We start from the raw sequence: 27,529 nt of genomic DNA, 5'->3' as shown, positions 1-27,529 counted from the left end.
GAGAGGGATTTTTCCATTGATGATTGGGCCAGAGTTGGGAAACCCAGATCTAGACATATACTGGATCAAGTCGGCCAGATTCAACATAAAAAAAGTTCAAGATACACTGAATCTGGTAAAAAACCGCATTTAATGTTCACATAGTCAGTAAAGGAAAATAAACTAGTTGATAATTAAAGGAAATTAATTTTTGTATAAAAGTATATATTTTTTATATTTTAGTATAAAATTTGATTTTTACCTACTACCCTGTTACTTCATTATATTTTGCAGACTGAGTAGGTCCTGTAGTGTAAATTACATTTTAAATTGAGTTCTATAGAGCTAGTCACGAACAAAAAAGCTTATTGGCGATTTAAAGGTGACATATCATGAAAATCTGACTTTTCCGGGTTTTAAGTGCTATAATCAGGTCCCCAGTGCATCTACCAACCAAGGAAACGTGAAAAAGATTAACCCAGTAACTTTGTTTTGGTAAGCCTTTTTCTTGCCACTGCCAGCCCAAACCTTTTTCTGCAAGTGTTTGAGCAAAACATGCTAACTGTTCTGTTCTGTCATTGGCTGCACAGACGAGCACAGAACACTAGTGATGGGAAGTTCGGATCATTTTACCGACTCGGATCTTTGAGTCTCGTTCAGCAAAATGAATGAATCTTTAGCATAATATGTCTCCTTTAAAACATGTAATGTAATGGCAATGTAATAGCAAATAAGCTTTCCAACTAATGTAGTAAATTTATCTCTGTCACGTTTCCTGCATTGTCCTACACAATCACATCTACGCCTTCAACAAAGAAAGACCCTGGTGGTCCCCCTCCTTCATAGCATGGATCCAGAAACATAACCAGCCTTTACAGTGCATGTTGAACATTTTGTTGTATTGTGATGGCATTGTGTTCATATAGTTGTACATTTATTCAGTCTGCATCCGAGGTTGTTCCTGTTTTGCATCTAAATTCTCTTCAAAGAGAACCTCAGGAACACAATGTTATTGTACACTGCAGTACAGCTTCAAAAGTTTAGGCACACCAGAGCAGTTGATGTGACTGCTCTATAAATGTTTAACACCATTTTTACAATATAGGTCTAATGGGGTACCTTTTTAATTGGTTATTTGTCATCCAGGAGACACTTTCACATTACACTAATTTTATAGAGTCCTCCTGGAGCAGCCTCAGGTTAATTGGTTTACTCAGAAGCACAATCCTGAGACGGGATTTCTCCAACTTCGTTTCAGGACTTCAGGTTGTCAATTCGGATAAGCCACTGTAACACCTTAACTCTTTGATAGGTCTTTTACTTAACAGGGTTTGTCTGAGGACATTAGTAATGGTTACACAGAAAAATGTACTGTTCTCCTCAGAAAAAAACATCCTGTTTGTCAATTACAAAAAATGAGAAAGTACAAAATACATCATCACAACAAATACTTTTCCCCCTCATTTAGAGGGATTGTTCACCCAAAAAGGAAAATTGTGTTATTTATTCACCCTAATGACTGTTCCAAACCTGTATGAATTTCTTTTTTCTGCAGAACACAAAAAAACAATTTTGTAGAACACTGTGAATCAAACAACAATGGAGCCTATTGACTTGCATTGTATGGACAAAAAACGATCAAAATATCTTTGTGTTTCACAGAAAAAAAAGTCATACATGTTTGGAACAGCATGAGGGTGAGTAAATGACAACAAATTTTCATGTTTGGGTGAACTAACATACAACATATTTTTAAACATTTCTAGACTCATACTTAATTATAACAGAGTTATTAAAAGTAAACATTACAAATGACAGATTTATTCACTTCACACAACCGGTTTAAGGCAGAGGATGCCATTTTTAGACTGTGTACTTTTCTTCCCCTTGTCTTTGAGATTTGTGATAGTGTGTGTAACTATTGTACAGTTCATTGAACACTTCCTTGACACCCAGTTGAAGGGTGGTGTTCAAAAACTTAATGTCTTGTTCAACACAATGGTCCAGGATACAGTACATGCCTTCTGTTAGATGTGCCTTAATTTCTGGCTGAAGCGTCACCTAGGAAATCAGAAAGAAACTCATAGTGAGAGTACACAATGACAATCTGCAATGTGATTGCTCAGTGCAGTAACATGAGTCTCAGGCCAGTTAGAGGTCAAATGCATTTCACACTTGTTGACAAAAACAACTGGCTCTCAAATCACACTGGACAATGTGTTTCTCCTTTCGAACACAACCTCTGTTCGGTTAGAATAGCATTATTGCCAGGAGTGCAGGACATCGGATCAGTCCCAGTGCATCAACTCTCAAGCTATAATTGTGTGGTTTAATATTTATGACACTGAGAAGATTCTTCTAGAATATTCTAGAAAATATTGGCAGGCCGTTCACGAGAGCAGGAAAGACATTTTCAGGAAGCATTTGAGAAGAAATTGGCATGGGCATGTGGCAGATAAAAACTGATAATGACTAGTGCCTCACCCTCTGCATTTCACTGACATATTGTGCAACAATGAATGAAGACAGGACTGTGAAATCTTCAGCAGCATTGGCAATATGAGTGTACATCCTCTCCACCAGCATGGCACACTTCAGAAGACACTCTTTGTCTTTCTCAGAAGCTGAAAAATGAGAGAGAGAGAGAGAGAGAGATCACAAAGTAACTGTAATATTTTAATTAGAACTGTTAACGCATGTGATTAATGCTTAACACCGCTGGTGCATTTAATTAAAATCTAATAATTAACTCGAATTCAAAAAACTTAGCATGACCTCCATAAGACACGTCTGTAAACCTTTAGATGGGTGTGTATATCTATTTACATTTTAGGTTTAATATTCCAAATTACTTAGGGCACCTTTAATCGAAACATAATAGGTTTGAAAAATCACAAAAAATACCATTTGTATAAGAACTCTATTATGCTCACCAAGGCTGCATTTATTTGATCAATTTATTTTGTACAATGCTACTACAATTTAAAATAAATGTTTTGTATTTGAATGACATGATCCATCAGAAATTATTCTAATATGCTGATATGGTGCTCAAGAAATATTTCGGTAACACTTTACTTAAAGCCTTTATGTATAATGCATTATAAAAGTAGTTTTAATGCATTACTTATGCCTTGTAATGCACCTTATAATGCATTATATAATCTCATGAATAATTGTAACCACAGTTGATACATTAAAACACTTATTAATTCAGTGTTGCACTATGCATTTTAAATTTGGTTATAGTTATTTACGACAAGATATAATTTATTACATTGCACAATGCACATTCTGTATAATTATAATGCATTATACACTTTAATAAAACTTTATAATGCATTATACATAAAGGCTTTAAGTAAAGTGTTACCGAAATATTTCTTATGATTATCAATGTTAAAAATGCTTGTTCTGCATAATATATTATATGGAAACCATGATACATTTTTTTAGGATTCTACGTTGAATAGGAAGTACAAAAGAACAGCATTTATTTGAAATACATATTTACACGTAACAATGTAAAAGACAAAACTGTGACATTTGATCAAATGAATGCATCTTTACTGAATAAAAGTATTTATTTCTTAAAAATATTATTAATAATAATAATAAAAATCTTACCAAACTTTTGAATGGTAGTGTACCATTGTCTGGTATATGGCAAACAACCCATTAATTACACATTTTGTTCTCCTTCTTTAAAAAGGAACTGAACGTGTTAACCACCAATCATTAATTTTAAATACATTTTAGATTATAAATTTGAATCCTGGTTAAATTTTTTCAAAGCCAGATTATCTGTCAGACATAAGACTGAGTATCAAATTCATGTTTTAAGAAAGCACCATAAGATGATTAATAAGACTGAAATTGCCTCACATCTAAATGCATTTCAGTTCTGACCAAACTTTGATGTCAAATATGAAAGTCTGAGAAATGAAGAAAGACTAATGGACAGAGAGAGAAAAAAGGCTTTAAACCTTAAGCCATAAAAATAATTATCAATTAAAAAAAGGATACGCCTTCAGTGCTAAAATGTGTTGAGCCTCGAGCTTCAGGATCAAATTCATGGAATTTTTTTCTCCTTCACTTCACTTTGAAATCCAATCCACAGAGCCACAGTCTGCAAGCATCTGTCTCTGAACACGGCTCAACGATGTGCTTGTCTCATTAGGTGAATCATACCTCAAATAACATCTGCTTTCTGCACAATAAATGAATTCAGTGCAACTTGTAGATGGGAAAGTATCAGGAGACATATGGCTCTATTGATACTCAATAAATGACTGATTGGTTGATAACAGGACACTTTTCATATCAAACTTCAAATGTAATAACTTGCCAGCATCAGGTGCTTTCCAGTTTCTTTTGTCCACTACAGCCAACAATAACTGCAGACATGCTGACAAGAAAGGGCCTTCGAATTCATTGATGTTAAATTTGTTTGCTTGCACAGAAGTCTTATGTAAAAGGTTACAACAATGGGATGAATAGAATATTAACAGCCAGGAAAAAATCAGCATTGACATTTACACAACTATAATACCCTCTATCTATCAATTAAATAGGATTTAAGCAACAGCGAGTGAATAGATCTCTCAATATACTGTAATTATTATATACATATACACACTGCTGTTCAAACGTTTGGGGTCAATACAACTTTTTGAAAGAAATTAATATTTTAGTCATCAAGAATGCATTCAATTTATCAATAGTGACAGTAAATACAAGAATTATATTTCAAACAAATGCTGTTCTTTTGAACTTTCTATTTAATGAAAAGAATCAGTTTCCACAAAAATATTAGATTTTTCATACAGAGATAGATCGCTCTGCTTTTTCTAATTATGCTCTGTACGTATGGAACGAGCTTCAAGGTACATAACATATGGAATCTGTACCATCTCTCACTATGTTTAAACATGTTTTAAAGTCTGTTTAGACAGAACAGTGTACATGTTTTAATAACTGACTAGGATTTGTGTTGTTTTTAGAAAATTGTGTTTTATGTTTGTTCATTTGGTGGTGATGTGTATTTCTTTGTAAATTTGTCCTTTCTTGCTGTCTATCTTGACCAGGACTCCCTGGTAGAAGAGATATTGTATCTCAATGGGACCTTCCTGGTTAAATAAGTAAATAAATAAAAATAGATGACAAGAAATGTTACTTGAACACCAAATCAGCCTATTGGAATGATTTCTGAAGTGTGTGACACTGAAGACTCGAGTAATGGCTGCTTAAAATTCAGCTTTGCCATCACAGGAATAAATGACATTTGGAAATATATTCAAATAGAAAATAGTTATTTTATATTATAACAATATTACTGTATACTGTATATGCAAGTAAATGCAGACTTAGTGAGCATAAGAGATTTAACTGTACATAATGTTTAAATATAAACACTTCTGAACATGGCTAATATAGGTATGCTTACCTCTGTCAGAGTCACCCCGCTGTCTGCCTTCATGCATGACTGATGAAACCAAGCGATAAAAGCAAATCAGGAAGGAAGGAGAAGCCTTTAGCATCACCTGCAAACATTTAAAGCTTTCAAAACTGGTGCACAGCTGGGCTCAGTGTAAAATCCAAAATCCTTAATGTTTATCCAATGAATACAAAAACATTTGACCCTGAATCAATTTAACATTTTAATAGAAGACTGATGTATTAGTTGAATCCTAGCAACAACAATGTAAGCAAGATACTAGTGATGGGTGATTTATCACTTTTTATTTGGCCATTAAGTTTTCTAAAAAGCACATGCAGTTGTTTTGACATGACCATGTAAAGTTTCAAGTATGAGAGTATTAAAGGGATATTTTACCCCAAAATTGGTTGAACTGTCCATTTAAAGGCTTGCTACCAGCAACTGTCTGGTTACCAACATTCCAACAACAACAAAAGAATCTTGTACAGCTTTGGAACAACATGAAGATTAATAAATGATGACAGAATTTTCATTTTTTTGGTGAACTACCCCTTTAAGACAGATGTTTTGAAAGTGTTTCTGATTTACACTTTAGTGGCAAAAACAACTAACATCTAATCTTTCAGGAATCAGTTATGTGGACATTTCAATTAACTGATTTAAATCTCTGATTCAACATGCATGTCTTGATCATTTAAAAATAGACTTTTGCAGTATTTTACTCCTAATGTGTGCTCTAATTTCACTAAATAAAGCCTCAAACATGAGGTCATGTTGAGATGGTACCAAGTCTCCTACTTTCACTGGCAAAGCAACCTGTACACCTTGAAGTCTTACACAGTTCCAATATTCCTTAACTACCAGACACTATGAGCTCCTTTCCCCTCAGGATTTGTGGCAACTTCCCAAACTACATTCTAATTTTCACTCGTATTAAATGCAAATTAAACGCCTCTCTAGGGCACTGTAATATTCACTCCTAACATCAAGCAGCATTAGCCTGTAATACACCTATTTGCATAAACCTACGGAAACATCAGCATTATCCAAAGCATCTCAGAAAACTAATTTAACAATTCGGCTTAATGTAACATATTTACCATGACATCCACTGTTTTTAAAGTGCACAATAAGAGCAAATTACTGTATTTTACTTTAAAAAACAAACAAACAAACAAACAAAAAAACAGTCAGTCTGAGTAACAATGCTTTTCATCTCAAGAAATTCCATGTCATACTGTATTTACTAACCGATATATTATGTGTTTACTAACTGATATATTGTATTTTTTATCCATGCTTTGGGATTCATTTTTCCTCTGCCAGACACAGTACGTTGGGTGTGTTCATGAAACAAAACCCTGAAAGCCACATTAATAAAACATTTTCCCAACGCAAGTGCAGATAAACAGATGTCAGAGACCCGTCTTTAAAAAACTGATCGCATCTGGCAGAGTTTCTACCTCCATGGCCTCTGGCTGATTTGTTAAGTCAATTTAAAACATATAAGGATATAATTCAAACTTGAAAGAATACAACAATAAAATGTGTACCTTTTATCAAGTTTATGTGTACCTTTTATCAAGTTTATGCTCTTATCGGTCTCTCCCTCCAGTCCCAGGATACTCACCTGAGGGTAGCAGTGGATAGTTGCAAACAAGGCTTCATGGATGGCCTCAAAAGCAGCATGGTAGTCCTCCATGGAATGACTGTCGAGAGGCACAAACTGCAGTGCACCCAGAACCACAATGACATGGTGTGGGTTGGAGATCTTTGCTTCACCCTGCCGGAGCAGGACGGTCAAAGTCTCGAGACTTGGTAACGTCAGTGCACGGGTCAGAGAAGGGATCTTGCTGGACTCCTTTATAACAAACTAAAAACAAATTGAAAAAACAAACAAATAAATTTTTTTATAGTAATGTCTCTCAATATCAAGTAAAAAAATTAGAGACCATAGTGCTATTAGACACAAAGTTTGGGTCAGTTAAGACGGCTGCATTTATTTGATTGAAATAATAAACAAAATATTTGATACAGTGAAACCGTAATATTGTGAAATATTTTAATATAAAATGTATTTTAAAATGTAATTTATTCTTGTGATTGCAAAGCTGAATTTTCAGCATCATTACTCCAGTCTTCGGTGCTACATGATCTTCAGAAATCATTCTAATATGCTGATTTGCTGCTCAAGAAGCATTTCTTATTATTATTAAAGTTGAAAACAGTTGCGCTTCTTAATATTCTTGCATAAACCATGATAAAAAAAAATTCCAGGATGCTTTTACGAATAGAAAGTTCAAAGAACAGCATTTATTTGAAATAGAAATCTCTTCGAAACCAGAAATCCTGCAGACACCTTTAAATGTAGCACAATATCAGTTCACTTTCTAACAGAATACTCTTCAACTGCAGAGCAACCGATCAGTGCTATAAAATATTAATCACAAAAGTGACGATTACAGAGCTTGTTCTATATTTGTGTACTAGTATAGATGTGTGTACAGCATAAGGTTAACAAAGCTTCTGGTCGCTGTGGTGAACTCTGCTAGCAGCAGCTCTAGTACGTCAAGTTCTGACACTGAGAAGAAAAGTGCAGTGATAATAGTAACCTGACAGGCACACACAGTCCTTCTCTGAGTGAACTCAGTGACATTGGCAAGACTTTGAAACCTGACTTTTCCAGGCAGATGAATTTTAATGCTAAATCAAGACAAGAGAGAGTCAGGCTGGTGGGTGAGGTATGTGATATGTTTTACAAAGCTAGCTGCATGGTGTTTTTCACTGCCAGCCAACTCTCTACGCACCCTTAAAGGAACGTTACAGGCTCGATAGAAGCAAAGCTTTATAGTATTTACTGCATAATGTCCCACGGCTTTTATTTAAGCAAGAAGTCCAGGAAATCATTTATAAAGGAAGTAAACAGTGCCACGCAATTGGAGGGTTTAAAAGTGGAAACGTGAGCCTCATGTTTTTTGTTTAAGCACTTCTTCCTTGTGTGTTAATTAAACTGTAAAGTCATCTAAATTAAATAATGTTTTTCTTTGTTCTGCATTTTCTTGTTCCTGGGTTTACTGGCTTTAATATTGTTTAAGGTTTTTTGGAAGACAATGCTTCCCTCAATTTGTCTCTCAATTGTTAAATCCTAAACATTCAATGTCCAAAGCTTATGAAGAAGTTTACACAAAAAGTAGCATATCATGATATTTTTCTCTTTTAAAAAGACAACTGCATCAAAAAGAGACTAGTACAACAGAAATGCATGTGTGATTAATCTTAATCAGGAAAATAAACACCAAATGGGAAACAAGTTGAAAACAGGTATTGAAATACTTACAATGAGAGTAGATATGATTTGTGGGGTGATGAGCCAAAAAGCCTTTGAGCAATGCTCTGGAAACTGACAACAGGCAAGCAGCTTTATAAACGTTACCGTGGACAGAACCTCCTGTGAAAGAAAAAACAGAAAACATATCATCAGGCACACTACAAATATGCTTAGAAACTCATATGCTTTGAGAAAGAAAAAGGAATGGATTTTGTTAACTTAATCTTTTTATGTAAACCTCAATCATCCAGAATAAAGACACGCAACAAATCTGGTGGCAGACTTTGAAATATAAGACCTAAGGCTGTCATTCAATTAAATAATGATGGTTAATCATTACTAGTTAATTTTTAATCAAAGAAAACTTAATAATAGACCTTTATGTGATTATCAGTTTCGGCAGTTTGTTTGAATGACATTTACAGCTTGATTTATGCAACAACAAAGACAGATCCTATTTCTCAGATTGCATCAAAATGCAAACGATGAACTATTCTCTGCAATAATTCAATAATAAAACAACTTTCCCAACTCATTATTGATCTAATTGTACATGCATTAAGAAGTGTTTGTCCTCTGACCTGAAATCCTCCACTGGTGTTTGTTTTTCACTTTAAGTCAATTTCAATAATATTTCAATTTCATAATATAAAGAATGAAAATTACTTTATGTGTCCTGTCTGGGTTTTAATCCCTAATAAATTTACAAATAGTGTCATTTACTGATGAATGGGCACTAGGGACTTAAAAAAACTGAATAAATGTGTTAAGCCTGTAAACAAATGAATGGCATTATGTAATAAATTCATTGCATGTATTAACTATTACACTACATTATTCCACATAACAATAAACACTACGACACTACAAGAATCTTACAGTGCAGTGGCCTCCTTCAATCTTTGCTGGCACAAGTCCCTCTCTGAGCATCAGCAGTAATAGATGGAACTGCTCTTGAGAACAGCTGGACACTAGCTGATTTAGAAGCTCCTTTACTGGCCCCTCCAGCTCCTTCACGTCTGACAACGACAACCACGTTCCTGATGAAATGATTGACAGACTGTTTACAGAACAGGCAGAGGGTTCACAAAAATTTGGGGCATCAATTTCCTCAAGTCAAGCCAATGTTTTGAAAACTTTTAGGATACTGTACCTGACAGCAGCGCATGGATACTCTGCAAAATCTTAATATGGAGTTCTTCAAAACCTGTCGCTTTGATCCTTTCTGCAGCCATGTAGAATGCAGAGAGATAGTGAATTGATGAAACGAGGAAGTCCAAAGGGCGGGGTGCCGGGCTGAGTTCCTTTAAGATCTGCTGGCAGAAGCTCTGGTAGAACGCCATGTGGGATATTTTCTTCTGCCCGTCATTTTCAGAGATTGAGGCTCTTGCTAGTTCACTCCTGATCATGACTGTTACCATTTCAACAGAAAAGGACTGAATCTGTCTACTTCCCTTGCGCATCAGCATAGTCTGTATGGCTGGCTCCATGACAGAAGTGGCCTTCTCTAACAAACGAGTCAAAGTCTGATCTAGATGTTTGTTCTTACCGAGGCTTGTGATCATTTCTTTGCAAAGTGTGCTTAAAGTTACCAGATGGAGTTGTAGCGAGCAGAGATCCCCTGCATCTACAGCCAGAACTCCTGCAGTGAGGTTACTTTCAACCATGAAGGAGGTAAACTTCTCCAGATTGAGGCACATGCTGCTCTTCCTGTCGATTATGAGCTGAATTAGGGACTGAATGAAGTCTTGAACTGACTGTAGGAAAGCCAACCAGATCAGGCCATCCAGACCCTTGAAGAGCCCCTTGCTGCTCCGAGAAAAGAGGGAAGTCATAGTTGCCTCTAAGACATTACTTCCATGAACTACTTTCAGGATCATTTGAGAGTTTTTAACCACCAGGAGTGAAGCCATAACATTAAAAAGCTCTTTGAGCAATCCAATAGATGCAGAGTTATCAATGCTTTCATCACACTGAACACAAGAAGTCAGCGTGAACAAAGTCAGAAAAAGTTCTGAATAGTCTTCAGAAGACATTGCATTTCCATTCAGGACACTTGTGACTTTGAGCAGCTGCTGTAATCGATCTACCTGTGTTCTAGATAGAGGTATGGAAGAGCTCATTTTGACAGAGTCTAACATCTCCTGTCCGATGGCTTTCAGTCTCTTCATGTTTGTTTCTTCATCTTCAACTCCAACCATTTCCACACAAGGTCTGAAAAACGAAGGACTGACCAACTGAACGTGTGTTGAGCCTAGCTGTCCAAAAAATGCCTTGGTGATGCACTTTATCACTGCAGAGAAAATCTCAGGGAGCTCACAAAGAACAGGACTCTCGAGTAATTGCCTGGATATTAAGGAGACAGAGATCCCAGTGTTTTCCAAATTGCTTCCAGAGGCATTCAAACTCTGAAGCAAAGACTTCAACATGCATTCTGCAAAAACAGATGTGTCATTTGGTCCAAGATAAGGGGCAATTAATGGAAGGTTGGAGGTAACAAGAAACCAGTGGGCTGCCATATAAGTGTTGTCATTAACAGTACAAAACTGAAAGTCCCAGATCTGGTTGGCGTCGAGCATCATTGAAAGTTCTTGCCTTTTTAGAATAAACTGAGCCATTTTCTGCATCTCTGATGCACCTGATGTTTCAGTAGATGGTTTGAGCAAGTGTACCTTCAGCTTGTGGAGCGCAAGGAGATTCTGTAATAATTTACTAAGTGGACTGTCCATGTCCCTTAATGTCAGGGCTTTGTCCACTAAAGCGCCACTCTGTGAGGCAGCCGGCAATGTGTACTTAGAACAGTGAATCTGGAAGAGCGTATCCACCTCAACCCAAGTATGAGCAAGCAGAAGGATCACCTCTTGGACCTTCTCCATCCAAGGACCTTCTGTGACAAGGTTCTGCTTCAAAAGGTCTTCAACGACCTTCAGCATCTCCATCATAAGATTCTGAGTCTTCTTCACGATTGGCACCGGGGCGCTGTTGTCCAGGGTCTTAAAACTGAAGAGTACAGCGTAGAGGAGCAAACTCAAAGAAAACACTTTCAGCGCCAAATCCGATGCTTCATCTTGGATGTGGGGGAGAAGATAGCACTGCATCTTTTTTAAAATGAGCCAACAGATCTCGAGATTTTGGCTCGGAGGATTGTCTAGCAAACACTGACTCAGGGCCTTTTGTATCGTTTCAGGCAACAACGGCGGTCTCAATTCATCCGCTGCAGGCCGACACACTACATCAAGCAGCTCTTCTATAAGTTTAGGCAGCTGTCGGAGTTTGGCATAAGTCTGCAAGATGGCAGACACGAGTGCTTCTCTGGCTTTCTTAACACGTACTTCCATGTTGTCTGCATCAACCCACACAGCTGAAAGGAGCTCATCTAAATCTGGCTCCAGGATATGGTGATTCAGTGCGAGCAGAGCTCTGAGACAGCGGTACCAAGCTGGGATGCCCATCTGGGCATTGTTAAATAATAGGCGAGCCAGTTTCCTGTAGAAATTCAATTGCACCTCTCCATGTTGTATTCTGTCTGCAGCCACATTATAGATATCACCAGCCAAACAGGAGTTCAGGAGGTTCTCCAGAGCGAGTAAAGCAATACCCCAATTCAATGCACTAAATTTCTCATTAATATCCAGTTCATCTGTGAACCCCAAAGCAGTAATGAACTTAGCCATGAGGTGGAAGATCACTTGATTGTTTTCTCCCCCTTTACAAAATGAATCTAGGGCGAATTTAAATAGCAGAGTGAGAGAGTTTGATTTAACGGCATAAAATAAAGCCTCTTCCTCTTTGTTAGTTCCTTGGACATTAAGTTTCAAAAGGATCATATTGACAGGGCCTTGCAAGCCCTTTCCCGCATGGCTCTTTTTGGCCCCAGCTTTATCCTCCGATGGTAAAACTTCTTCCTTGTAGGACAGCAAATGATCAGGGATGAAGAGCGCTGACTGAAGAACAGCATCCACTTTGCTCCGGATTTCCTTGCTCAGATGCTGGCGAATCTTGACGTCATCCTTCTCAGTCCATACTCTAGTGTTCAGTAAGTGTCTGAGCAGGAGAAGAGGATGAAGGAGTTGTGCTGTTACCTGGGAAAACACTCGGTTGGCGTTTGCCTGCTGTTTCTGCACTGTTAGGTAGGTGCTGAGAACAAGGAGGAGAACCTCAAAGACTTTGAGAGAGAGAGGCTCCTCACTTTTCTGCTGCCTGAGCTGCATGCTGGACAAGCCACAGAGTCGACTCAAGAGCTCCACTAACAACTCATACTTAGCAGTGTAGGTCACGGAAAGCACTGGGGAGGTCAAGATGCCATGGCAACAGCTCAGAATGGTGTGGAAACTGACAGATTTGAATCCAGAAGAACAGTCCAAAATCTTGTCATTGATAATCTAGGATAAAATAAAACAAATGATGAATGCAGTGTTCATTTTTACATAGCTTTTTTTAGACCAAAAAATCCTTAAAATTTTGTTAATTAATATTTCTTCATGCTATATTTATTAGTTTTAGTCATTTTTACTCTGAATAAAATGACAATTTTTTTAGCCATCAAAAACAGCATTGACAAAATTTCATATTTTCATTTAAACATGTATCAACATTTAAAAACTGTCCTTGTTGCAAATAATACATTAGAGTATGCAATTTTTATACATTATTGTGAATTCTTTATGTTTTAGTTATCCGTTGTCTGCATCTTAGTGCGTTGTTATAGAAAAAGTGCGCAAACTTGACCTTCATTTTGACTTTATTAGTGTTATTTGAAACAATCATATTCTTTCTAAATCTTTTTTTTTTAAACATTTACCACATTATTGTGGTGGTATTTTTTTCTCATCATATTTTAATCAACAGCACGTTTTAGATAAAAGTCTTTAAAAATCTTTAGAATATGCATTGTATTTGTTAACGTTGACAAAAAAAAATCTTTACTAATATTCAAGCAATATTGATGAAATTAAAATAATAACTAAATTAATAGAATAATACAAGCAGAAATTAAATCTTTATACTGTATATCCCCAAGAGCACATCTGAGACCAAGTGCATTTATTGCAAAACTGAAGTACTGGTAAATACCTGTGCTAGTGTGAGACGAAGGCTAATGGTTTTTCCTTGACTCAACACATTATGAAGCTTCCTGCTGTGAAGGATATCATCTAGGTAGGTCCATAAACCCTCCACCACCTCCGAGGGTACGTCCACTTTCTTATTGTAAAAACCAGTGAGGGCATGACTTGTCCAGTCAAACAGAACCTTTGATAGGGAAAGAGGCATTAATGTTTGAAAAATATTCATTTAAAAATATTGCAGTAAATTTGCTAGATATATCCAGTTAAAAAGTAAACTTTTATAGTCTCAAAAATATACAGACAGTCTATATCAGATAAATTACCTGCTCTTTATTAGGAAGAAGGCACTGTGTTGATATCCATGCAAATCGAGCAAGTTTTAGTTTGTCTGGCCAGGGTGTGCGAGAGTTTTTCAGTTTCAGATGGATGCCAGAGTAAATGGCAGCCATTTCTAAATATCTTTGTGTCTAAAAGAACAAAAAGAGAGATTATCATGCTATGTTTACACATATTAAGACCAATTAAATATTAATAGAAGGTTGACATTAGAGGTAGACAGATAATCAGTTTGACCAATATTTTTTAAACCAATATTCACACCGTACAACTTAATCAGTCATCCAATAAATGACACTGTTTGATAGCCTATGAAGAACAGAACCCAACAACAGTATTTACAGGTATTGTAACTTATTTTATATATAGTTTGAATAAATTACTAAACTTCCAAAATAACAGCCATGACGTTCTTTAGGTGAGAAATCTGTAGTTTTGAAGATGAAAATCCTTATTCTTATTCTTCATGAAAAAATAATACAGTAATTTATAGTAAATACTATAGTGTTTTGAACCATACTATAGTAAAGTACTTGAATTAATTTGTTGTGGTAATTCTATAGTTGCTGTGGTAATAACAACTATAGTAATATAAACAAATTACTTTACCCAATACTGTACTAAGTTTTCTACAACTGTAGGATATATTATACTACAATACACTAGTTTACTGTAGTAAAAACTAAAGTATACTACAGTATTTATTACAGTTTATCAGTTCACTATAGTTAATACTACATTATGCTGTAGCATTCATTAACAAAGTGTTGTAAATACTATAATATATACACAGTATAATACACTTTACTATAGTATGGTACTATAGTATGGTTCAAAAACTCTATAGTATTTACTATAAAACACTATAGTATTTACTATAGGGTTATTATTATTACATAGCTAATTATTATGCATACAAATCTGAATAAAGAGAACACTAGTCTTTCATAAACACATTCATTTTCCACGACAAAAGTCACATAAAATCATACTAAAGTAAACTCTCTGTTTGAAAATCATTTTAAACACACCAGCAGATGTCTGGCAGCCCCTAGCGAATCACATGGCGAAACAAACTCAACAAGCGTGCTAGATTTGATTGAATAAAACGGACCGTAGTATAACAAGTGTTATCGTAGGCTATTTTTAATATAATGAGATTAGCTATCTAAAATACTTACAATCTCGTCACACACGTGTTGTCGCTGCGGAGTCTGCAAAGACCTTTAACCTCTTCACTTTAACACCAGACAGTAATAATCGAGAACGAGCATCGTCGTTTGGGGATGGAATAAACATATAAAACTGGTTCGTTGTATTGTAACAAAAAAAATAAAATAGATAACTGGATTGCCCCAGGAACTATTGTCAGTAATGTTTAGAACGTCGTCTTGCTAACATGTAGGAAATGTATACCTACGTTAGCAAGACGACGTACCTTGTGACCAAAGTAACCATGATATATTACAGCAAACTACACATGATAATGAAATCATGTCTGAAATTCGAAATGTCCGTTTTCTTAATAAGGACTGAATGATGAACAGACATCAAATAAACCGATGAAACACTTGTTTAACAAGTGGTCGGTTGATTAAAATTTTTGACTTGTCGTGTCTGAGAAAGGTTTCGTCAGAGATCATAGAACTGAATAAGTAGATTCCGCATTAGCAGCGGTTTTTGCAGGTCCGCCATATTGGAAAGGTCAACATCAACCCGTAAGATATGTGCAACAGGCACCATTTTTACACTATTAGGTTTATCATAAACGCTGACCAGTTATGCATATTGTAATTGATATAAATGTCAACATAAAACTGTGTATTAGGTAAACGCTATCTGGCTACTTGCCTTCATCCTAAATTAGAAAACAAAATAGTCTTTCTCTTTATTTATTCCTTCCCTTTCTAGCTTGTACTTATTTAAACAATGCCTGAAACTTGGTATTGTGAGCACTTCCTCTGACTGTTTGCCTCTTTAAGAAGAATCGCTTCGTGTATTCCCCAATTGTAAGTCACTTTGGAAAAAAAGTGTCTGCAAAATGACTAAATGTAAATGTTTTTGTTTTGAACCATACTATAGTAAAGTACTTGAATTAATTTGTTGTGGTAATTCTATAGTTGCTGTGGTAATAACAACTATAGTAATATAAACAAATTACTTTACCCAATACTGTACTAAGTTTTCTACAACTGTAGGATATATTATACTACAATACACTAGTTTACTGTAGTAAAAACTAAAGTATACTACAGTATGTATTACAGTTTATCAGTTCACTATAGTTAATACAGTATGCTGTAGCATTCATTAACAAAGTGTTGTAAATACTATAATATATACACAGTATAATACACTTTACTATAGTATGGTACTATAGTATGGTTCAAAAACTCTATAGTATTTACTATAAAACACTATAGTATTTACTATAGGGTTATTATTATTACATAGCTAATTATTATGCATACAAATCTGAATAAAGAGAACACTAGTCTTTCATAAACACATTCATTTTCCACGACAAAAGTCACATAAAATCATACTAAAGTAAACTCTCTGTTTGAAAATCATTTTAAACACACCAGCAGATGTCTGGCAGCCCCTAGCGAATCACATGGCGAAACAAACTCAACAAGCGTGCTAGATTTGATTGAATAAAACGGACCGTAGTATAACAAGTGTTATCGTAGGCTATTTTTAATATAATGAGATTAGCTATCTAAAATACTTACAATCTCGTCACACACGTGTTGTCGCTGCGGAGTCTGCAAAGACCTTTAACCTCTTCACTTTAACACCAGACAGTAATAATCGAGAACGAGCATCGTCGTTTGGGGATGGAATAAACATATAAAACTGGTTCGTTGTATTGTAACAAAAAAAATAAAATAGATAAGTGGATTGCCCCAGGAACTATTGTCAGTAATGTTTAGAACGTCGTCTTGCTAACATGTAGGAAATGTATACCTACGTTAGCAAGACGACGTACCTTGTGACCAAAGTAACCATGATATATTACAGCAAACTACACATGATAATGAAATCATGTCTGAAATTCGAAATGTCCGTTTTCTTAATAAGGACTGAATGATGAACAGACATCAAATAAACCGATGAAACACTTGTTTAACAAGTGGTCGGTTGATTAAAATTTTTGACTTGTCGTGTCTGAGAAAGGTTTCGTCAGAGATCATAGAACTGAATAAGTAGATTCCGCATTAGCAGCGGTTTTTGCAGGTCCGCCATATTGGAAAGGTCAACATCAACCCGTAAGATATGTGCAACAGGCACCATTTTTACACTATTAGGTTTATCATAAACGCTGACCAGTTATGCATATTGTAATTGATATAAATGTCAACATAAAACTGTGTATTAGGTAAACGCTATCTGTAAATAATACAGATTTTCATAAACACGGGTCCGGTTTATTTAAAGCTTCAGTTTTAAAGCAATAGAGAAAAATAAATAAATCTAGCAATCTGTACACATTTATACTATATTTGCTACTAAATCATAATAAATAGAAGAACCATTAATTAACTTTATATATTTGCTACTAAATCAAAATAAATAGAACCAGTAATTAACAGTTATTTCTATCAGAAAACAGGTTTACTTAAAACCGCGTTGACCTTCCCAAGATGGCGGCCCTACTGACCAGACCAATGCGACATCTCCTTGTTAACATCTATGACGGAGATAGTCCATTGGTGTGTAGCGCTTCGCTTCCTCGAAAGTCGAGGAATCACCGGGGGTCACCTTTTTATTCCGGTTTTATTTTAAAACACTCCAAATGCCACTTTTCTGTCACTGGAACAGTAATTGACTTTGTGTTAAGTAAAGTCCGAAAGAAGTCGTGTAGCAGGTTTTTGTGACAGGGCGCTGCCGGTGAATGCGCTGGGCGTGTGTGAAGATAACGCAAACAAGGGCTGGATGTGAAAACTGTCAGGAACAGATAATGCTCAGTAACCGTCGACCCCGGCCTGCAATAACTCAGTCTTTTTAACGAGAGCCCAGTGCCATGCAGTCAAGAGTGTGTCCAGATACTCCAATATTTACAGCACCGCTCGATACATTGGTCATCTGACTTCATACAGTAAGTTTCGACAGATAATGATTAGGTGAGACTCGTAAACTTCGTTTTGGTCGTCGTCTTCTCCAAATGTATGGGACAATGTTGCGAATGACAAGGTTTACTGTAGGGAAACTGCAGCAGTGTAACATTGCCTGCTGTCGGTCAGATACATTTTATCATTTGTCTAATCAGACCTCAAGAACACCGTGGAAAAGGCAAGTGTGCAAGAACGGATCGTTTGATGTCCTTGTGATGCCCGTCTATAAGGGAAGGAGCATGTCCTGGCTCTCTTGTCTCAGAACTGGAGGGTTGTTTCTGCCCAAGAGAGTGTGGACACACTCCAGACACACGGTTGCTCTCTATAGCACATCTATGGACTCCAAACAAACCGCAAAGTCTGTGTTAAATCAGGAGAGTAAAGTCAAAACCTCAGAAAACTCGTTACGTGTTCCCTCAGAAGATGTCAAGAAGTTGCTGCAGCTGGCGTATCCTCAACGATGGAGACTGACAGGCAAGTCAAACTATGCTCATGTTCTTTATTTAGTGTTATTGAAGGCACTTGGTTGGTTTTGACTTTTTTCTGGGATTAGTCCAGCTGTTGAGTTGTAAATATTTTTTTTTAAACGAAACTAAAGAAAAATGCAAATGAAATATCCACTTGTGAAAATGTAACTTTTTGCATAAGTACCTTGCAAATGACCTTCTGACTGTCCCCATAGCTGCCGTGGGCTTTTTGGTGTTCTCCAGCTCTGTCACCATGTCTGCACCATTTTTTCTGGGAAAAGTGATCGACACCATCTACACTAGCCCCTCAGAGGACTTCACCTCCTCCCTTACCTCCCTGTGTATCATGCTAACAGGGGTCTTCCTCTGCGGGGGCGCTGCAAATGCTGCTCGTGTCTACCTCATGCAAATCTCAGGTGAAGTCTTGAGGCAGATCATGTAAAACAGTAAAGGTAGTTCATAGTGCAGTAGGGACTTGTTTTGTGGGGAATTTGTGGTTTATACTAAGTTTGGGGTCAATACGTTTTTTAGTTAAATTTTTTTTAAAGAAATTAATACGTTTAATCAACAAGGACACAATAAATTAATCAAAAGTGAAAGATAAATATATTTATGTTTCAAATAAATGCTGTTGTTTCCTCAGAATCCTGACAAAAAATTATCACAGTTTCCACAAAAATGATTAAGCAGCTCAACTGTTTTCAACATTGATAATAAAATAAATGTTTCTTGAGCAGCAAATTGGCATATTAGAATGATTTCTGAAGGATCATGTAACACTGAAGCTTGAAAATTCAGCTTTGCCATCACTGGAATAAATTACATTTTACATTTTGACATTTTAGTTTGTATGAATATTTCACAATATTACTGTTTTACTGTGTTTTTGATCAAATAAATGCAGTCTTGGTGAGGTTCTCTTGAACCTTCTTTCCAAAACATTAAAAAATCTTATCAACCCCAAACTTTTAAATGTGTACATATTGTTTGATTTCTTTTATGAGGTCTAGTTTAGTCTTCTTAAATCCATTAATTAGAATCATTTCATCTGATTCATTGTGTTGACCAGCATGCATTTCTGCGCTTGCTCTCTAATAAGCCGTTCTCGACTTTCACAGGGCAACAGATCGTGCGAAAGTTGCGCGAATCCCTTTTCTCCTCGATTCTGAAGCAGGAGGTGGGATTCTTTGATAAGACCCGAACCGGTGAGCTCATTAACCGCCTCTCAGCAGACACGACCATCGTCGGGCACTGCCTCACTGACAACCTGTCTGATGGGCTGCGTTCCCTCGCCCAGGCAGGGGCCGGAGTTGGCATGATGGTGAGATGCTTGTGATAGTTTGACATGTTAGCAGCTAATTCCCTTTACGAATATCACATTTTAACCACATTTTCTAAAGAAAATTCTGAAAGGTGCTCATGCGAAACTACTCGCCGCCACAACATCTGACTCTCATTACTTCCTGATCTGTTTCTAAAAACAGAAGATACAGTAGAATGCGGTGATTCTAATGTCGCACTTTGATTTCTTATAATGGTTCCTCATGGAACTATGAGTTTACAGTCATGCTTGAATTTTAGAATGTGTCTGCATTCATTACAATTTAGTTCTTGAATTTTCCATTTCTTTTCCTCAGTTATATGTGTCACCTAGTCTGGCAGCTTTTGTGCTGATGGTTGTTCCTCCTATTGCCTGCCTGGCTGTAATTTTCGGTAGATTCTTACGATCCATATCGAGACGCACACAGGATGCGTTGGCAGAGGCTACACAGGTAAGAGGTCATGTTTCCTTTTAATGGGGCTTTATTGCACGTTTTATTGCAGATATGGAAGTAAGCCTTGGACAGTTATCATTTGATTGCTGAATTCATTGCTCTATTGTAAGCATAAAGACAGCAAGTAGCCAAGGCATCCGTTTACTGTAGCTGCTCTGCATCTCCTAGTTGGCAGAAGAGAGGATCAGCAATATACGGACAGTCCGGGCTTTTGGAAAAGAGCTGACGGAGGTGCAGAAGTACTCGGAAAAGGTTGATCATATTTTTGAACTGGCTAAGAAAGAGGCTGTGCTTTCTGCTGGATTCTATGGAGTGGTGAGATACTTAATTGTTGTGCAAATATTTAAGTTGTGTGCATGATTATAGATAATGATTATCATAAGTCAGTTTAAGATCATTTGTCTAGTAAAGTAGCTCTCTACTTCTGCTCTGAGGTTTTCATTTCTTTCACAGACAGGATTGAGTGGAAATGTCATCATCCTGAGTGTGTTGTATAAGGGAGGTCTGTTGATGGTCAGTGAGGCCATGACTGTTGGGCAGCTCTCCTCTTTCCTAATGTATGCCTTCTGGGTGGGCATCAGCATTGCAGGTGAGGATGTGAGGATATACACTACTGTTCAAAAGTTTGGGGTCAGTATGGTTTTTTTTTTAAATAAATTAATATTTTGTTGCAAGAACACATTAAATTGATCAAAAATTACAGTAAACACATGTATACTGTTAAACAAAGATTTATTTTTCAAATAAATGCTGCTTTTTAAACTTTCTATTTATCAAAGAATCCTGAAAAAATGTTTAGCAGTTTCCACAAAAATATTAAGCGGCACAATGTTGTCAATGTTAGGGGGGGGGGGGGGGGGTGTATTAATATTTTTATTCAGCAAGGACACATAAAATTGTTAAAATGACAGTAAACACATTTATACTGTTAGAAAAGACAAGTGCTGTTTTTTAAACTTTCTATTTATCAAAGAATCTTGAAAAAATGTTTTGCAGTTTCCACGAAAATATTAAGCAGCGCATGTTGTCAATATTAGGGATGTCACATGAGGAAAGTTTCATATCGATATATAATACAAAACCAGTATTACTGGGAACACCGGGCTTTGGACGCTTTCACTTTCACCTTTGCGAATTTGCAATCTTGGTGTCACAATTTACATGAAAAGCGAGGCATGGCATACACCACATGCTTTATTATATAACGACTAAATTACACAAAGTTTTAGATTAGCAAACACTGTAGAACTAAATAAATAAAAAAAACAAATAGAAAAGCCTCCCACAATGTAGCATAACATCAGGTAAACAGCAAAAGTCAACAGGGTTTTCAAAGTTGAAATTAAATTGGCTGTAGGTGCCAGTGCTTGCACATGTTCATCTTCTCTGGTTTAAGAAGCAGTCTTTTTCATTTCGCTTGGAAATCCTCTGACATCATTTAATCTCATATTCACATAATTTTTTTAAATCATTAAGTGAAATATGACTCCTGCTGCACTGTGCTGTGACTGATGTCTGAAGGATCTTGTGACACTGAAGACTGGAGAAATGGCTGCTGAAAATATAGGCTTCGTCATCACAGGAATATGTTTCAAAACATATCAAAATTGAAAAAAGTTCATTTAAATTGTAATAATATATTACAATATTACTGTTTTACTGTATCAAATATTTTGTATTTCAAAGTATTTTGATCAAATCACAATAATACTGTTAATATATATTAAAAAAAACCGTACTGACCCCAACAACAGTATTTTATGCCCTTCGACATATATTAGGACTTGTATGTTTTCTGATAACTTTTCATTTCAGTTCAGTCATATCCTGAGCTTCATTTTCAGTTTCCACATTAGCAGGTTTTAAAATTCACTTGATTTAGGTTATCTGGTTCTAAGGCATGCTTTATCATTTTTGTAGTCAGTGTGCAACATGAGAGCAGGCAAAGAATAGGTTTCTTTCAACACAGTTCTTTTGGGATTTCCCAACAAAACCACTATTGTGGGGGTTGAGCATCTCACACTGGGCCTTATTCATAGGTAGAAACCAGTCTAGCTGTAATTTTTGCCCTGTGTAGAAGTATTTAAAGTACAACTTGTCATTTTTCTGTGGATTAATTGAAGGTTTCAGCTCATTCTACTCCGAGTTGATGAAGGGGCTTGGTGCAGGGACTCGTCTATGGGAACTCGTGGACCGAAAGCCTGAATTTCCTCTCAATGGTAAATAGAACTACCTAAAATAATGCCTAAAATGCACATTAGTTCCTAAGAAAAACTGTTTTATATGTGAACTGCAGTGCCGTAATTATTTTTTGTTGTTTGTTTTTCTTCTTTAGAGGGGCTTGTGTTAAAACCAGAGCAGTTCAAAGGAGAACTGGAGTTTCGTAATGTGTGTTTTGCTTACCCAACAAGGAAGGATTCCACCATCTTCCAGGATCTAGGTCTGTCTGTGCCGGCGGGGTCAGTAATGGCAGTAGTGGGATCCAGTGGTTCAGGCAAATCCACACTGGTGTCACTGTTGCTCCGGCTCTATGATCCTGATTCAGGTGAGAGCTGAAAGTAAGAATATAATGGAAAATCTTGATAATTGTATATTGATATCCCAGATATAACAGCCGTGAAAATGTATAGATAAATACATAGTTTTGATTCAAATGCAGGTGTGGTCAGTGTTGATGGCCGTGATATACGAGACTTGAATCCTTACTGGCTGAGGAGTCACATCGGTACTGTAAGCCAGGTAAGAAAAAAGAAAATCAGCAAGAAAATCTCCTGCCTCCATTTTACTCATTTCTGTGTGTGAATTTGTTTGTTGTAGGAGCCAGTTCTTTTCTCCTGCTCTATTGCGGAGAACATCGCTTATGGGGCGGCAGAGCCAAGTCAGGTCACAATAGAGGACATCTACAGGGCAGCGCAGATAGCCAACGCTCATGACTTTATCCAGGAATTCCCTAAGGGCTATGATACAGTGGTAGGAGAGAAGGGGGTATTGCTGTCAGGTATGAACAAACCTCTGATACTTCAGTAAAATTCATGTCTGTAACAGGACAAAATTGTCTGTTTATAATTCACCTGACAATTTATGCATAACTACATGGATTTGTTGGAACAGGTGGACAAAAACAAAGAGTTGCTATAGCACGAGCCCTGCTGAAGGTAATCTGTCCTCGAGAGTATTTTAGTGAATTTGAAATATTTGTTGTTTATCAAAGAAACATTAAATCTATGTTCTCATGATTTTCACAGAATCCAAAGATACTGTTATTGGATGAAGCTACAAGGTGAGATGCTGTTTGAATACTTCAACTTGGAAATTCACTTGTACTTAAAAATAAATGAACTTAGCAGTAGCATACCAGTTAAAAAAAATAACATTTTCAAACTGTAGAGATCTTCTGAAATAACTTTCCAAATTCGTAAATGGGTAACTCCCCACTGTTTCTCACTTTTTATGTAGTATTAGCAAATAAATTGTAATGAAACATTTTTTTTTTTGTATTTTTAGTCTTTATTCTTATATCCTGGACCACAAAACCTATTTTTCAAAATGGAGATTTATACATAAATAAATAAGCTTTATATATATATATATATATATATATATATAAAACCGATAAACTCCACTTTCAAAAAAATGTGAGCCGTGCATTATTCTCCACATATAGCTTGATCTGAACCCTAAACACATTTTGTCAAAAAAGTCGGTGTTCTAACAAATAATGCTACCTATCAGATTATGCTACCAGCACTGTATTTTTAATACTGTAAGGGTAGGTTTAGGGTTGGGGTAAGTGTACACGTTAATAAAGCCTCACACCACATTAATATCATGCTGGAAGCAAAATCTGATAGGTAGCATTTTTCGCTGTCAAATTATGCTACCATCTGTTTTAATGGGAGGTAGCAAAGTCTGACAGGGTAGCACAAATCATCAGAACACCGGTATTGTCCACTTTCAAGGCATCTCGAGTTCACGTTTTACTGCAGAAGCCGACAAGAATAAATAAGCTTTCCATTGATGTGTGGTTTGTTATGATAGGACAATATTTGGCTGAGATACAACTATTTGAAAATATGGAATCTGAGGGTGCAAAAAACATCAAAATATTGAGAAAATCGCCTTTAAAGTTGTCCAAATGAAGTTCTTAGCAATGCATATTACTAATCAAAAAATTAAGTTTTGATATATTTACAGGAAAATTTATAGGAAATTTACAAAATATCTTCATGGAACATGAACATATCCTAATGATTTTTGGCATAAAAGAAAAATCTATAATTTTGACCCATACAGTGTATTTTTGGCTATTGCTACAAATAAACCCCAGTGACTTAAGACAGTGGTCCAGGGTCACATATTTTTTAGCCTCAGACTGTTTTTTTGGACGTTTATTGAGTGTGAATATACTCTATGCACTTTTCTGAGAAAAAATAAAACTACAAACAAACAAAAAAATCCTCAAAGCATAGGGTTACATAGGTATTGCTAGGACTTTTCTGTCTTCTTCAGAGGGATTCAAAACACCTCATAACAAATATTAAGCCTCATTCTGTCCAGTTTAGCAATTATGAGCCAATTTTAGAAGACATTGTTTTTATTTGTCATGTGTCTCCTAGCAGTGTTTCTCTGTGAGCTTACATTAATCTGATAGGTAGCATTTTTCGCTGTCAAATTATGCTACCATCTGTTTTAATGGGAGGTAGCAAAGTCTGACAGGGTAGCACAAATCATCAGAACACCGGTATTGTCCACTTTCAAGGCATCTCGAGTTCCCTTTTTACTGCAGAAGCCGACAAGAGCCCTTGTTGTTTGTGAACAGAAGCCGATAAATCCATTTTAGCGAATCAGCGCGCTGTATTCAGGTCAGGTGACAAGGCTGCCAGTCACTTTGAAAAGACGCACTAGCTGAGAAGAGTTTCGTCAAAACTGATTAAAAGTGATCGAGGATGGATCATTTCGACGAACTTGATGAATCTGTGATATCTTCTTCAGGGCATAAAAGTAAAATAAAAGCTGAAACTTTTTCACGGAACCTTGCAAAAGCAGCACGTTACAATGGTGAGGGAAAAGCTCCATGTATTGCGTGTAATCACATCTATACAGTCTATGATCACAACAACAATGTTTGTCAGGCATCTACATTGTCATCTGAGGAGATTAGAAAGATAAAATGAGTGTTTTTTTAAAACTCTGAAACATGAAATGTGAAGTTACCTGCTTTTGCTATAAAACAATCTTTTAATATATAAAAAAACATACTTTCAATGAACTTATTATTATTAACTTTTTAAATAAAGTTATTACTTAATCAAAACAATCCAACTGCTTTTTGTTGGATATTACTTGGAATGCACAATAATAAAAAAAAAACATGATTTATGAAAATAAATAAAAATGGAGTTATCTGTTTTTGTAAATTAACTCTTCACTTTTTTCTCGAGAAATGGCATGATGAGAATAACTAACTATATAATAAGACTTGCCCTGGTCTCTGTTTCAGTGCTCTGGATGCAGAGAATGAGTTCCTGGTACAGGAGGCATTAGAGAGGCTGATGGACGGCCGCACCGTGTTGATCATCGCTCACCGTCTCTCCACCATCCAGAGCGCAGACGCCGTGGCTGTGCTGGACCAGCACCGCGTGATGGAGATCGGCAGCCACGCCAAGCTCCTTGCCAACGACCAGGGGCTCTTCCGCAAGCTGATGGAGAAGCAGGCCTTCCTGCAGGCCGAGCAGAAACACGCTCTCTTCAAATAGGAGTACTTTAAAGACAACAAAGGGAGCGCACACATTCAAACATGTTTAAAGGCATTTCATATGTTTTATTGTGCACTCCGAAATGACTAAAATGTAGCTATTTATCATAAACTGCCAAGTAACTGGAAACCAGTTGTATACTGATCATTGTTAATTACAATGGCAGACAGTCACAGCTACATGCTGTGGACCTGATTTAATACTCATCCGAGTTGCAAAAAAACACTGCTTTTTAAATTGTTTTATTATTGTTTATAGCCCAAGAAAAGCATCAATACATTTCAAAAAAGGCTTTGGAAAAGCTTGAAAGGAATATGAGGGCGATTTGAAATATGAGTTACTTGATGCTACTGCTACTACACCGCGTGCATAATTATTAGGCACGTTGATATTCTGATTTTTTTTTTTCAAGCACATTTGACCAATTCCAAATCACATCAATCTTAATAACTACTATTAATTTTGTATTTAATTGTTTATGTGATATATAATTGTCCATGAAGGCTGGTAGTGAAAAACTCCTTATATTCAGGTGTGCAGAATTATTAGGCATGTTTTCTTTTACAGATAAAATGAAAATGTATCTTCCAGAATCTGGCAGTAAGTTTTAGGAGCTCGTTTTTATTCCATCTCCTATCCTGAAAAGTCTGTCTTGCAGGATTGACTAAAATTGAGCTCCTAAAACTTACTGCCAGATTCTGGAAGATAAATTCTTCAAAAAGTGGTACAAGAGGATGTGGTGCTGGTCCTTCAAGAGTCACTCACAACTTATCTGTCCATAAAGTCTATAACAAATTAGTCTTAATGTATTTCACAATACTTCAGCATGTTATTCTTAAGTGAGGGTCATTTTTTAGGATTTTTTTTTACCCAAGCAAAGTCTCTGAGAACCTGACACCTTGTAATTCTGGAGACTCCTGGAAGGTTGCAGGTCTGGAAAATGGTGGTGCTGGAGACTAAATGATTCCTGATGGTTTTACACCTAATTCTTCACATTAATTCTTAAATCTTTTGCAGTTAACGTTTGTCTTTTCTTCTCCACCTGTTTTTTCTGACCCGCTGTCCCAGTGAGCATTTTACTGTCCATTGGTCATGTCTTAACTTTGCAATTTCTGTATTGCATTAGTTTTGAATATTTCTCATGGGGATTTAATCATTTTTGACTTTTCAGTCTGAGTTAAACCTCTTTTTTGGCTCATTTTATCCGTAAAAGAAAACATGCCTAATAATTCTGCACACCTGAATATAAGGAGTTTTTCACTTC

The 27,529-nt window shown here is 36.4% G+C and overlaps 2 protein-coding genes across 5 annotated transcripts; one reads left to right on the top strand and one right to left on the bottom strand.

The window, feature by feature from the left end:
• Nucleotides 1-1,680: 1,680 nt before the first annotated feature.
• Nucleotides 1,681-22,972, bottom strand: LOC107725468 (unhealthy ribosome biogenesis protein 2 homolog). 4 transcript variants are annotated; one of them, XM_016534729.1, is made up of 10 exons: nucleotides 22,913-22,972; nucleotides 14,137-14,280; nucleotides 13,821-13,997; nucleotides 9,901-13,129; nucleotides 9,627-9,787; nucleotides 8,757-8,867; nucleotides 7,050-7,292; nucleotides 5,426-5,522; nucleotides 2,464-2,603; nucleotides 1,681-2,040 (listed from the first exon to the last, which is right to left on the bottom strand). In XM_016534729.1, the coding sequence occupies exons 2-10, from the start codon at nucleotides 14,260-14,262 to the stop codon at nucleotides 1,843-1,845; spliced, it is 4,482 nt and encodes a 1,493-aa protein (XP_016390215.1). In that variant the 5' UTR covers nucleotides 14,263-14,280; nucleotides 22,913-22,972; the 3' UTR covers nucleotides 1,681-1,842. The 4 variants fall into 4 exon arrangements, with proteins under 4 accessions (XP_016390215.1, XP_016390213.1, XP_016390212.1 ...); XM_016534727.1 differs by lacking the exon at nucleotides 22,913-22,972 and adding an exon at nucleotides 16,885-17,279; XM_016534726.1 differs by lacking the exon at nucleotides 22,913-22,972 and adding an exon at nucleotides 15,331-15,479.
• LOC107725469 (ATP-binding cassette sub-family B member 10, mitochondrial-like) lies at nucleotides 17,876-26,667 on the top strand. The gene is made up of 13 exons (XM_016534731.1): nucleotides 17,876-18,741; nucleotides 18,950-19,150; nucleotides 19,853-20,055; nucleotides 20,372-20,506; nucleotides 20,678-20,824; nucleotides 20,963-21,098; nucleotides 22,633-22,728; nucleotides 22,845-23,054; nucleotides 23,169-23,248; nucleotides 23,327-23,507; nucleotides 23,621-23,664; nucleotides 23,755-23,789; nucleotides 26,010-26,667. Exons 1-13 carry the CDS (start codon nucleotides 18,318-18,320, stop codon nucleotides 26,263-26,265), a joined length of 2,148 nt encoding a protein of 715 aa, XP_016390217.1. The 5' UTR covers nucleotides 17,876-18,317; the 3' UTR covers nucleotides 26,266-26,667.
• The last annotated feature ends 862 nt before the right edge of the window (nucleotides 26,668-27,529 follow it).

Source organism: Sinocyclocheilus rhinocerous, unplaced genomic scaffold (assembly GCF_001515625.1).
Source record: "Sinocyclocheilus rhinocerous isolate Xijiao unplaced genomic scaffold, SAMN03320098_v1.1 scaffold366, whole genome shotgun sequence".
NCBI lineage: Eukaryota > Metazoa > Chordata > Actinopteri > Cypriniformes > Cyprinidae > Sinocyclocheilus > Sinocyclocheilus rhinocerous.
Note: the sequence above shows the minus strand (reverse complement) of the source record. Positions and strands in the feature narration are given on the sequence as shown.

Bases quoted from the DNA above. Each gene is read 5' to 3' on its own strand.
- LOC107725468 (XM_016534729.1), bottom strand. From the start codon at position 14,262: ATGGCTGCCATTTACTCTGGCATCCATCTGAAACTGAAAAACTCTCGC. The intron at 13,130-13,820 runs GTATTTACCAGT...ATTTTATCCTAG, and splicing joins TTCGTCTCACACTAGCACAG to ATTATCAATGACAAGATTTT. The intron at 2,604-5,425 runs GTAAGCATACCT...CTCATTTTTCAG, and splicing joins GCGGGGTGACTCTGACAGAG to CTTCTGAGAAAGACAAAGAG.
- LOC107725469 (XM_016534731.1), top strand. From the start codon at position 18,318: ATGTATGGGACAATGTTGCGAATGACAAGGTTTACTGTAGGGAAACTG. The intron at 20,825-20,962 runs GTGAGATACTTA...TTTCTTTCACAG, and splicing joins CTGCTGGATTCTATGGAGTG to ACAGGATTGAGTGGAAATGT. The intron at 22,729-22,844 runs GTAAATAGAACT...TTTCTTCTTTAG, and splicing joins GCCTGAATTTCCTCTCAATG to AGGGGCTTGTGTTAAAACCA.